General features: G+C 39.2%; 1 protein-coding gene and 1 non-coding gene across 2 annotated transcripts in view; both read right to left on the reverse strand.

Moving 5' to 3' along the window:
- HAUS6 (HAUS augmin like complex subunit 6) overlaps positions 1-13,280 on the reverse strand; it is a 46,899-nt gene that overhangs the window by 14,132 nt on the left and 19,487 nt on the right. The window contains exons 6-13 of the mRNA XM_056117147.1: positions 11,613-11,678; positions 11,275-11,323; positions 7,536-7,706; positions 5,922-6,115; positions 4,522-4,648; positions 3,560-3,662; positions 2,385-2,466; positions 81-141 (exon numbers count right to left, since the gene is read on the reverse strand). Coding sequence (XP_055973122.1) covers positions 81-141; positions 2,385-2,466; positions 3,560-3,662; positions 4,522-4,648; positions 5,922-6,115; positions 7,536-7,706; positions 11,275-11,323; positions 11,613-11,678 — 853 coding nt within the window. The remainder of the gene's footprint in view (positions 1-80; positions 142-2,384; positions 2,467-3,559; positions 3,663-4,521; positions 4,649-5,921; positions 6,116-7,535; positions 7,707-11,274; positions 11,324-11,612; positions 11,679-13,280) is intronic.
- On the reverse strand, positions 207-337 carry LOC130026724 (small Cajal body-specific RNA 8). Its single transcript, XR_008792915.1, has one exon. It is a non-coding gene; the product is annotated as a small Cajal body-specific RNA 8 (non-coding RNA).

Genomic DNA, 13,280 nt, shown 5'->3' on the forward strand with positions numbered 1-13,280 from the left:
AAAATGGAAATCAGACTATCAACAAAAATAATAACACATACCAGTATGAGGGAATATACAAAAAATGCTTTAAAACATACCTTTTCAAGTAATGTAATGCTCTTTCTATCTGCCAAATTTGGCTGCAAAAGAGAAGCAGAACTAAAACAAAAAAAGATAAACTCAAATATAAGTAAAAAATAATTCTATCTGAATAGTCTTTAAAGAACTGTCTGCCCCGTATCTGTCCGTTACGATTTCACTCAATTCGTCCCGGTCATCAAAAGGCAGTTTGTTTTGGGGAGGTATGGTGACAATCAGAGCACTACTTCAGCCCAATTTGTGTATCAGCCTCCCAAACCACAAATATTTTTATACTTATATATTTTAAGCTGCAACTAGTATGCACTCAAAAACTTGAAACAGAATTGCATAAATTGTCCTCGTGCTTCAAATTACAAAAATTCATTGTAGCTGACACTTAAAAGATTCTTTTGTGTACTTCCCCTCCAAAATCAATTTCATTTATGCTGAATCTTGTACTCTACAGCAAAACAAAATATATAATTTCAGTTGATAAAAAATAATATAAAACATTATAACAAGAGAAAGAAATGAAGGTCAGGGAGATTACTCAAAGAGCTGGAGTGTCTAATTTTCATGTGGGAGGCCTGGTTTTGATTTCTGGTACTACACAGTCCCCAGGACACCATGCCAAAAGTAACTCCTGAACCTTCCAGGTGTGGCCCAGCTCCCCCACCCCTGAATAAAATATAAAAATATAAAATTCAATTTCTAAAACTAAGGGTGAACAGCTGCCATTCATGCTAGAATATACTGTAATAACCTTTGAAATGTAAAGAAAAAACTAAAAGGTAAAGGTCTGGAAAACCACGGAACCACAAGAAATCCAGTTTCAAATCACTGAATTCCAGTTTCAAACAAGGTGAAGGGCTGGAGCAATAGCATGGGGGTAGGGCACCTGCCTTGCATATGTCTGACCGGAGTTCGATGCCCAGTACCAAATATTGGCACTCCCACATAGCACTGCCAGGAGAGATCCCTAACCATTGATGGGTATGGCCCAAAAACTAAAATCAAAGAAAAATGGAGAGTTCCTAGATTTCTAATTATGTCAACAGTTACAAGGGGTTTCAACAGGATTCATAAATATATCATGGCAAACCTTCTTGGCTGGTGTTAAATAGTTTTGCCAACATTTTATAATCCCCATAAACGTGAAGGGAGGAAGGGTGGGAAGGAGGAAGTAAAGGAGGAGGAGGAATAGGCTCATTCCACTTTGTTACAACCTGCTTTCCACCCGGAGCTATGTGATTTCTTTATAAAAAAACTTCTTACTTTAGTGGGTTTCCTTCTCTCATACTTCCCTAAATAAAACTATTTTACTTCAAAAAATAAAGGAAAAAAATCAATATGTCAGAAATTTTGACTCTCTTTAAAATGTGAATTTAGAAGCAGAAAAACAGTTCAACAGTAGAAAACTACCGGGGGGGGGGGGGGGCGGGGGGGAGAAAATTATGGAATACCCCATAGCAGAAAGACTTAGAAAATGGCTGAAAATGAGACTATAATAAATGAGGCAGAGAGGAATCAACAGAAAAGTCAAATTCAGGGAGGTAGGGGCAATAATACAGCAGATGTTTGCCTTGCACATCCCAGGTATGATCCACTGAGCTGCACCAGGAGTGAATCCTGAGGACAAAGTCAGGAGAAACCCCTGAGAATTTTTGAGTGTGGCAAAAAAAAAAGTCATATTTTCTGAGATTGGGCCCTTAATTCTAGGCCCAGGCCACATGGCCCCACTTTCCCTATTTTACATAGCGCATTTGCCTTGTACGCGGCCCACCTGGCTGAGCCGGGTTTGATTCCTCCGTCCCTCTCGGAGAGCCCAGCAAGCTACCCAGAGTATCTCACCTGCACAGCAAAGCCTGGCAAGCTACCCGTGACATATTCGATATGCCAAACAGTAACAAGTCTCACAATGGAGACGTTACCGGGCCCGCTCGAGTAAATCGATGAACAACGGGAGAACAGTGCTACAGTGCTACATTATGCCATCATCAAGCTCCCTCTGAACCCTGTCAGCCATAAAGAAGAGAGGCAGTTAAGACACCTGTGTTCACTGTGGATGTCAAGGCCAACAGCACCAGGCCGTGAAGACACTCTGGGACACTGATATGGCCAAGATCAACACCCTAATGAGACTGACAGAGAGAAGGCATATCTTTGGATGGCTCCTGACTCTGAGTCCTTGCATGTTGTCAACTATATTGGGAACATCTGAACAGTCAGCTGACTAAGCCTAAATGTAATTTTCTCACCTTAACAACAACAACAACAACAACAACAACATCAACAAACCCAGAAAAGTCAAAATTTTTTACCTGTCGGCTAGATCACACACAGTTCCCAGTATACGATTGGTTATTGTGCAAGCTTTTTCTTGATTTTGTTGCATAGGTGTATCTAAAGATACAGAAAATTATTCTTTAATTATACCTACAACATTAAGAAATCTCTTGAGGGGCTGGAGCAATAGCACAGAGGGTAGGGAGTTTGCCTTGCACACAGCTGAACCGGGTTCAATTCCCAGAATCCCATATGGTCCCCTGAGCACTGCCAGGGGTGCTCAGTGATTACTCCTGGCTCTATGCTTGGAGATAACTCCTGGTGGGCTCGGGATATCACAGGGGGTGTTAGGAATCAAAACCAGGTCAGCTACATGCAAGGCAAACGCCCTACCTACTGTACTTTCGCTCTGGTCCCAATACAAAATTAAACTCTTAAAAGCAAAGAAAGATTTAAAAAAAAAAATTACCTACAGGAGACTGGAGTACAATGAGTAGAGAGCTTGCCCCTGAACTCAAGTGGCCCAGATTCGATCCACAGTACCCCATATGGTTCACCAAGCCCTCCAGAAATGATACCTAAGCACAGAGCCAGGAGTAAACCTTTAGCACAGTGGTGTAGTCCAGAAATAAAGACAAGAAATGTTTCAAGGACGCTGGAGCAATAGCACAGCGGCTAGGGCATTTGCCTTGCACACAGCCGACCAGGGTTCGATTCCCAGCACTCCATATGGTCCCCCAAACACTGTCAGGAGTAATTCCTGAGTGCATGAGTCAGGAGTAACCCCTATGCATCACTGGGTGTGACCCAAAAAGAAAAAAAAAATTTCAAAATACCTACAGGATCAGAGAGGCAGCTTAAAGTGAATGCTTTGCATGGAGGAGACCTGGGTTCAATCCCAAGCACCTCATGGTTCTCCAAGCACCACTGGGAACAATCCCCCGGCACAGCGCTGGGAAAAGCCCTCATCAGGGAATGGTCCATAAACAAAACAAAAAACTGCCTAAAAATGGAAGGGCACTAGACCAACAACAAAAAAATCTCAAAACAAACATAAGGCAAACGTATCATCAACGTCTTGTGTTCAATCCCTGGCACCACAAAAACAATCACAATACTAATAGCAGAAAAGAAATTAAAAAAGGCTGTAAAGAAACAATTATAGTAATATTGATGAAAGGGAAGTATAAAGGAGAAAAAAATAACAAACCTGGAAGCAAAGCAGGATACTGAGTAAGAATACTCCGTGCATAAACTTCTTCAGAGGCAGGATCAAATGAAAGGGGAGACATAGGCGGTAAAAGATCCACAGCCTAAAAACAGAATTATAATTATGAATTACACACATTTGCTAACAGTAATATAAGTTAATGTACGAGTAGGTGGCTTTAAATTTTTCCCAAACATGATTTATCCTATGATTGCATATAGGCCAACCCTGGAATGGGTACATGTACAGGTACATGCCTTGTATACTGGCCAACCCTGGTTCAGTCCTGGGCACTGCATTGTCCATCAAGCCCTGGAGTCCCCAGGTAATCCCCAGCACCACAGGGCCCAAGCAGCACATCCTCAGGCCCTTGCACTAAAATGCTCTGTTGGAAGAAAATCACCAGGATGGGCCCCTAGGCTTCCTGGGTACAACTTGGAAGTCCAAAAGAAAATTATTCCTAAACAAAAATAAAATGAAAAGGACTATTATTAAGCACAAGGAAACTGCTCTGTCTTTCAACTATTCCTTGAATAATAGTAACCCCAGGGCAAGAGATACAGTACAGTAGGAGAGGCCCTTAAACCTGGGTTTAATTCCCAGCACCCTACATGATCACCCCAGTCTCAAGAGTGATTCCTGAGCAGTCAGGAGAAGCACTGAGCACAGCGAGGTATGGCCCAAAAGCCAGTAAATAAAAGCAATGTCATATTAAAACAAATGTTTCATTTTCTTCTATTATCTTTTGAACCTAAGAATATGAATAACAGCGTTCTAATTAATATTTTAATATGTTAGAAAATTACAAAATATCTGAAATATAGTCTCAGGTGCAAAGATAAAAAATTTACACACACACAGCATTTCTAGGTCATTTTAGTTATGATAAATAAAAATACCACCTTCAACTAAATAAATCTATAAAAGAAAAGTCAACTTACTGGAGTGAAACCTCTACTTACAGGAGTAGAACCTTTAATTAAACTGAAAGGAGACAGACCAAGAATTTCTTTCCACTTTTTATGCCATTCTCCTTGCTTTTCAACAATCGAATGTCTTATAGTTGTAAGACCTTCCTTCATTTTATGCCTGTGATAGCATAAAGTATAACATCATTCAAAACACAAATATACAAAGTAGTATGAATGAATTTAAATATTAAAGAGTTTGGACAAAAGGGGAAAAAATCTAACTCAAAGTTCAACCAATATATTACATGTAAATAAAATAAAGTCTCACAATAAATATTCAAAACTAAAAATACCTTTCTTACTTTTATAAGCAGAAAACAATCATATTTCTCTTCTTCCACTTAACTTTAAAATACAAGGGGCAGGTAAGCCTTGAATGCAGCTGAGCCCAGAACAATCTCAAGGACTACATATAGTTTTCCAGCACTCCCAGGAGTGACCCTTCAGCACAGAGATAAGAATAGGCCATACACTGCCAGGTCTGGCTCAAAATAACAAAGAAAACAACAACAGATCCAACTATTTCCTGGTTTTATACTTGCATCAAGATTCTACTTCTCTGTCCATGACTTAAGGTAGCCCCGCTTCCCTGTCACATTGCTCAAATAAAGAACTTTTCTGAAGTCTAGTATTTAAAGTACACTCCAAAGCCAGAAAAATAGTAAGGCTGATAATGTGATTGCATTGCTAGTGGTCAACCAGGGTTCGGTTCCTGGCATCACTTATGATCCTGGAGACCATCCAGAGTAAATCCTGAGCTCAGAGTCAGGAATAAGCCTGGCATACAGCTGGGTGTGGCCAAAAATAAACAAATAAAAAAGTGACATAAAAAACAAAAAGCTGACTCCAGAGAAAAAGCTAGAGGAATTTACAAATTATTTCATGAAAAATTACCACTCAGGACAAAAAAGTTTGAAGAGAGAAAACTACATTAAATTTCCTTCCTACTTTGGATGTCCCTCTTGGAGTTGAAGATTTACTCTTTTTTTTTTTTTTTGGCTTTTGCTTTTTGGACACACCCAGTGGTAAACAGGGCTTATTCCAGCTCTGTGCTCAGGGAACACTCCTTACAGTGCTCCGGGGACCACCTGGGATAGCAGAGATCAAACCAGGGTCAGCCACAAGCAAGGCAAGCACTCTCCTACCTGCTGTACTATCACTGCAGTCCCTGATGACAAAAGGGTTTTTAGTAGCAATAACATTTTCACACTTGTGGGCCAGAAGGAACCCGTCAGCATCACTGGGTGTGCACCCCTCACCCCCGGCTCCCTACCTCAAAACATTCTCACACTTGTTTGACAAAGAGTTACTAACTATGGAAGAGACTGTTGAGAAACTATCAAAATCACTCCACCAACAGTCCAATAAAATAATAGATTTTTGACAAGTACCTTGTTTGCTTCAGATCTGATAATCTTTCTCTTTGAAACTTGGTCTCTTTTTCAAGAAAATGTGGGTCTATTTTCAGTCTTGCCTGGTCCGTCTGACAGCATTCATGTTTCATTATTTTTAGGACTTCATTTAACAATTGAATAACTGTCAAGAAGTTCAATTTTCCTGATTCATAAACATTTCCTATGTGCAACTAAAGATTCAGAGAGGAAAAAAGTAAACCACAGATTCTAAAGATAAAAAGCCATTACATAAATGTTTACTATTACACAAAAACTTAACCTTAGAGAATAGGAAAAAGTAACTAACATCTAGCTCAAAATAAATGTAGATTATTCTGGAATTACAAGGAACATGCCAAGTTACAATTCTATACTATACAATATACATACATTAGAATAGGCTTAAATTCGGAGTTTACTCAGAAAAAGTGGAAACAACTGAATGGGCTTGGACTGAAGGAGAGAGAAACTAGAAATTCCAAGAATATTATTGTATAGAAGGATGAAGACATGTTATTGGCTAAGAGCTTGTATGGGCCAGAGACAGTGTAGTAGAGCATGTTTACGGTGCATGCAGCTGACTTGGCTTTCATCTCTGGCATCCCACAAGGTCCCCCAAGCACTGTCAAAAGTTAACTCCTGAGCAAAGAGCCAAGAGTAACTTCTGAGTATCGCCATGTGTGGTCTCAAAACAAAACAAGAAAAATTTTGTAATACAGGGCCTGAGAGAGAGTCCAGGAAGGAAAAGAAGGTGGTTTGACAGCGAGCAATGTACTGTTCCCCAAGAAACACCAGGAGCAACTCCTGAACAGAGAGCTAGGAGTAGCGCCTAAGCACACTGGGTAAGGCCCAATAATAGATAAGTAAAATACAATCAGGATGAAGTACAGAAACTTTTCAACTATGTTGTTGCTGCTACCCAAACTAATTTTTTTTTAAGTATTAGAGTGTGTCTTCTAAGTAACTCTGACTCTACACACTGTATTTCACACTTACGCGATACTGAAAACTAATAAAATTTGATAGCTATAAGCATATCCTCAATAGCTCCTTTATGAAATAATAATTATAAATGTTCAAGGCCAGAGCACGGTACAACGGATAGTGCCTTTGCCTTGCATGCAGCGGACCAGGGTTCAATCCCCAGCATCCCATATGGTTCCCCAAGCACCACCAGGAGTGATTCCTAAGTGCAGAGTCAGGAGTAACCCCTGAGAATTTCAGGTGTGACCCCCCCCAAACAATACAAAGCAAAGCAAAACAAAACAAAATATATTCTCAGGGACTTGAGAGATAGCTTAATGGGTTGGAGTGTGTTTTGCCTGCAGGAAGTCTGAATTTGATCCTTGGCACCACATGATCCCCTGATACCTTCAGGAGTGACCCTAGAGCTCCAGGCCAGGAATAACCTCCTGAACACTACTAATGCAGCACAATATAGATATATGCAGATAGCTATACACACACACAAAGACAAACACACACATTCCTCCTGATACAAGATTTACTACATACATTTACAAAATTTCTGAGGAATATAGAAAAAGATTAAAAATTAAAATAATTACACAAAGGGAATTTTCTTTACTTTTTTAAAATATCAATGCTTACCTGACTCATTTGTTTCTCAATCTTGTCAATTAAGAGGTTTGGAATATTAATAGTAACATTAGTTCCATCTAAGACATAATGGTTAACAAGACTAAGGACTGAACTAACAATTTCTCTCTCTTTATCCAAAATCTCAAGTGTTTCAGTCACCGAAGCCCATAAAGATCGAACCTTTGAAAACAGAGGCAAATGAAAAATATTAAAGTCTATACGTAATCTGAAAGTATATTAAAGAAATACAAAATATAAATATATGCTCACTCTCAAGAACATATAAAATATTCCTGGAATGACCACTGAGACAAAAAAGATCATAAGTCTAAAACTACTGATATTATTTCCAAGAGGCAATAATACTAATTTCTCAGGACTGTAGCCCACTACAATTTTTGTTTGTTGGTTTTATTTTGCTCGAGCGGGCCCAGTAACGTCTCCATTGGAGACTTTGTTGTTACTGTGTCTGGCATATCGAATACTCTCGGTAGCTTGCCGGGCTCTCCGAGAGGGGCGGAGGAATCGAACTCGGGTCGACCATGTTGGCCGCGTGTAAGGCGAACGCCCTACCCGCTGTGCTTTTGTTTTTGGGCCGCACCCAATGACACTCAGAGCAGACCTCTGGCTCCGTGCTAAGAATCACTCCTAGAAGTGCTTGGAGGACTACAGGAATCAAACTGACAGCAGACAAGCAGCAAGCAAGTACTTTAACCCTTGTAGTATCTCTCTGGCCCCAGATAGACCACTATAATTTTTAAAACAAAACTAAAAAACTTCATACTACCAAGAAGAAACCAGCATCTTCTATATTCTGTATGCTATAAATGTAATAAGGTTTTCAGGGGAAAATAATGACTTTCAGGAGGAAAAAAACTATGTTTTATGTTATAAGACATAAATTTATAAATGTCAATTTATAAATTTCAAACATAAATGTCATACATTTATAGCACTGTATGACAATTGTGTTTCAATGTTTCAGAAAAATTAAAATGTGAAAAAGCATATCTCTTTAAAAGTAAAAAACTCTTGGGCAAGAGCAATAGTACAGCAGATAGGGCGCTTGCCTTGCACGCGGCTGGCCCAAGTTCAATCTCTGGCACCCCATATGGTCCTGAGCCCCACCAGGAGTGATCCCTGAGTACAGAGTGAGTAGTAACCCCTCGGCACTGCCAGATATGGCCCAAGCGAGTAAATAAATTAAATAATAATAATAAAGTAAAAACTCTTAGCCTCATACTAAACTATGTCCATTAAAATTCACTCTCAATGAAAAAGTAAAGAGCACTACCAGGAACAACTCCTGAGCACAAATTCAGGTGTAACCCCCAAGCACTGCCAAGTGAGGCCCATAAAAAATTTACAACTAAACAAAAATATATTAAAAAATTAATAAATTAAATAAACACACACACAATTGGGGCCAGAGAACTAGCTCAAAGGGCTAAAGCACATGTCTAGCATGCATAGGGTCCTGGCACAGCGGGTAGGGCGTCTGCCTTGCACGCAGCCAACATGGCCGACCCGAGTTCGATTCCTCCGCCCCTCTCGGAGAGCCTGGCAAGCTACCGAGAGTATTTGATATGCCAGACACAGTAACAACAAAGTCTCCAATGGAGACGTTACTGGGCCCGCTCGAGCAAATCGATGATAAGCGGGAGGGCCTTTACTTTACTTTACTTTACTTGTTTTGTTTTAGGGGCCAAGCACCACATTCAGGAATACTCATGGGTTACTCCTGGCACTGCTCAGGGGACCACACATGATGCCACGGATAGAAACCGAGTCAGCTGCATGCAAGGCAAATGCCTATCTGCTGTACCTATTGTTCCAAGTCCAGGGCCCTGGTATTGATCTCAGTACCATATGGCCGACTAAGCACGACCAGATAGTCCTCATGCTCCTCTCATATAAATAAATTTTATGTGTAAGAATGCTTATAGTATTTCTGTATGTGATAATAAAACACTGGAATCAATCTAATCTACCTAAAGAGTATACTGTGCTACATTTATAAATACAACAATGAGAATGAATCTACTACATCCATACAACACGATATGTAAAGCAGCTTGAATCAAAGTCAGACACAAAAGAGTATCTTCTCTATATATTCCCATTTATATAATTGTAGTTTAAGAACACACTAATTAATCTTTAGTGTAAGAATTGAGGATAGCGGCCCAAGTGATGGCTTAACAAGTAGAACCCATGCTCTGCATAAAAGAAGGCTAAGGTTCAATCCCCAGCATGTTGTTCCCCCAAGCACTGCCCTTGGTACACAATCAGAAGCAGCACCTGAGCACTATCAGGAGAGGCCCCTACACAAATAACAAAGAGAACTGAAGATAACGTTTACTCTGGGAAATGGCTGAGAGTGAACGAAGATTTCTGGAATGCTGACTACTCTATCCCTTAAAGTGAATGGCGGTAACCTGGGTTATGTTCAAGAAATTCTCTTGGGGTTTTTGTACGTTTTCGGGTGAATGTGCTATTATGCCTCAACAGAAGTTTTAAAAGAGGGAGGGAGGAGGGAAAATAATTATACTTTGACAATAAAGTTTGTGTCCTCCTGTGGTACAAGATAGGAGGAGGCTTCCAAAAAAGGACTCATTGGATAATAAGAAGATGAAAATTTCATGAGACCACATTTCCCTGCTGAACAGACACAGGATCTGGTTCTCAAACTTTTTAAGCCTAAAAAATTCTGTCTGTCGCTCAAAGCTGACACAGAAAACTGAATATTAACTTAAATTCAGTAATCTGATGTGAAAACTTTACAATGCTCCACAAAAACCATTAAGTTTAAAATAAACAGTATATTCAGTATTAGAAACATTCATATTTCCTAAATTGGAAGTTCCATGAAAGAAGTAACTGCCTGCTCTTCATTATTGAAGCTCTACTCTAAAATCCAGAATACCTCTACTACATATGACAGGTGATCAATAAATATTCACTGAATGAGTAACTTTTTAAGAGAATACTCACCTTTTCCAGTGACAAGGTACCTGGGAAGCCAAATTAATATTCAAAGCAGCTGGATGATCATAGAATCAGAACAAAGAGTTTGAGATTTCATCCAAACACAAAGAAAACCTAAGACAATACGCCTATCCAGCAAAGCCAACCTCAAAATTTCAGGTCATTTGTCTGCAGATTCCTCTTTGCTGCCATGCCAGCTTCAAAGCAGCATCTCATTTTCCTTTTGTACTTTCCACCTCCCTTCAGCAATATTACTTAGATAAACAAGATACTACTGCAAGTCAGAGAGGAAGCTCAACAGGCTGAATGCATACTTTGCATGCCAGAGGCCAAGTTCAATCCAAATACCACCAGGAGTGACCCAGAGCACAAAGTCAGGAGTGGCCCAACACACAAATAAAAAATACTTGATTAAGCTGAACTTTTGCTTGCTGGCATCAAAAACTTTAAAACCTTAATATACTTAAAACTGCTTTTATATATATTATTTCTTCTACTACTTCAGGCATTTTAGAGGTGCCCTGATAGTACCATGACCACTACCATATTTCATGCATATCTATATGCAGGTATATATATATATACACACGCACATATGTATATGCATATATACCTACATATAGATGTACATATATAGTAAGTTCATATCACAAGAGTAAAATAGAAAAAGTAAAAGGAAAGTGATAAAAACAAATGTTAAAAAGAAATTGTATATCACAAATGTCAGAAAGATTAAATTTCTTTCTTAATGTTGTCTCACCTTTTCAATATTCTCTTGCATATTAATTTGTTCATCAAAGGGTTCCATGCTAATAAAAAATTAAATAATTTCTTTAGTCATTTAAAAATTCACATGGTAATTTACCACTCAAAGAGCTAGTCAATCTACAAATCAAATCATTAATAATATTTCCAATTTAAAACTGAAATAAAATTTTAGTCCAAAGCAATAAAAAGTGCTTCTAGAATTAGTTACAAATTACTCTTAACTACTCATATATTATTAAAGTTAATGTTTCTGGGACACTCAGTTTTCCTTATTTGTAAACTACAGGACTTTTAAACTAATCTCAGATAACTTTCAACTCTGTAACTTACTTTTTTATTTGGTTTTGCTGTGCTACACATTCTGTTCTCAAACTTCTAATATGTTTAACTGAGAGTCTGCAAGAAAACACAAGTAAGTTACTCTTCCATTTACAATGTACTTTGGATAATCCTCATTGGTATTTTACCACTTTGGGGTCTCCTTGCTGGACCATAGATATAGTATAGGGGCTTGCAAGCAGCTGGACTAGATCTCTGGCACTGTGTATGGTGCCCCTGAACATTGACAGGGGACTCACAAGCACAGTGTGGCCCAAAAATAAAACAAAAAGCTCAAGGCCTCTGAGTACATTCTTCCGATTACACTCAGCAACAAAATAAAGGATTTTAGACTCTGGAGCAGAGCAATATGTACAGCAGATACAGAGCGTGTGCCTTGCACACAGCTAACCCAGGTTCAATCCCCGACGCCCCTTATGGTCCCCCAAACTCACTAGGAGTCATGCCTGAGCAGAGCCAGGAGTAAGCCCTCAGCACCACTGTGTGTGACCCAAACTTCCCCCTCCCCAAAGGGCATTTTAGATTCCCTTCAAGAATTACAGATATAATCTAATATAGAGGCAGCTTGTGTAATGGAATAGAAAGTTCTAGATTCAAACTGACTTTGGGGACAAAAACTGGAGGTCATTACTAGCTTTCTTATCCTCATCTCAAATATCAAGGATGATGCATTTAAATGCTATCTAAGACAACAATGCAAAGTTTCAGTTTTAGGGTGATGTCAAGAATTTTTTAATTTGGGTAACAGATAACATTCTAAAAGATACCTAACTGTAGTTGTTTATAAAGATGGAAAATGACACTATCTGTATGCTGAGAATAAGAGCCTTGCCTTTCTTAATTAACACTGTAAGACCAGTGCCTAAACAAGTTTAGGCAAATAAAAGATTTAAAAAAATGAAGGGCTGCAAAATGAGAAAGAGAGAGAGAGAGAGAGAGAGAGAGAGAGAGAGAGAGAGGCTGGAGCAATAGCACAGAGGGTAGGGCATTTGCCTTGCATGCAGTCAACCTAGGTTTGATTGCCAGCATCCCATATGGTCCCCTGAGCACGACCAGGAGTAATTCCTGAGTGCATGAACCAGGAGTAACTCCTGTGCATCGCTGGGTGTGACCCAAAAAGCAAAAAAAAAAAAAGAGAGAGAGAGAGAGAGAAAGTTTCTGCTATAGAGGTAGGTTTCTGGGAGAACTGGTGTGAGGAAAACTGGGGACAGGTGGGAATGTACACTGGGAATGTACTGGCATTATATAACTGAAACCCAATCATGAACAACTTTGTTCCTGTGACTCTCACGATGATTCAATTTTAAAAAGGGGGGTGGGAAGGTGGAGAGAGAGTACAGCAGGTAAAACATGTGACCAATCCAGGTTTGATCCCCAGCACCAGTATGGTTCCCTCAGCCTGCCACGGATCCCTGAACAGACAAGAGTTAGCCCTGTGGACAACCAGGAGTGGCCTACAAAAGGAAAAAATATATATTTATAACTAAAACCTATTTGGAGGATCTACTAAATGGAAAGATTTGGAACTCTTGGCAAACTATTAAACTGACAAAGTTAAAAGAAGTAATAGAAACAAAAAAATTTACAGAATAAAATACTGAGAAAAAAGACAAAATACAAGACTAAATACAACAATTATTTTCGAACACAACTGCATAT

Source organism: Sorex fumeus, unplaced genomic scaffold, assembly GCF_029834395.1.
Source record: "Sorex fumeus unplaced genomic scaffold, SorFum_2.1 ptg000034l, whole genome shotgun sequence".
In the NCBI taxonomy this organism is placed as follows: Eukaryota; Metazoa; Chordata; class Mammalia; order Eulipotyphla; family Soricidae; genus Sorex; species Sorex fumeus.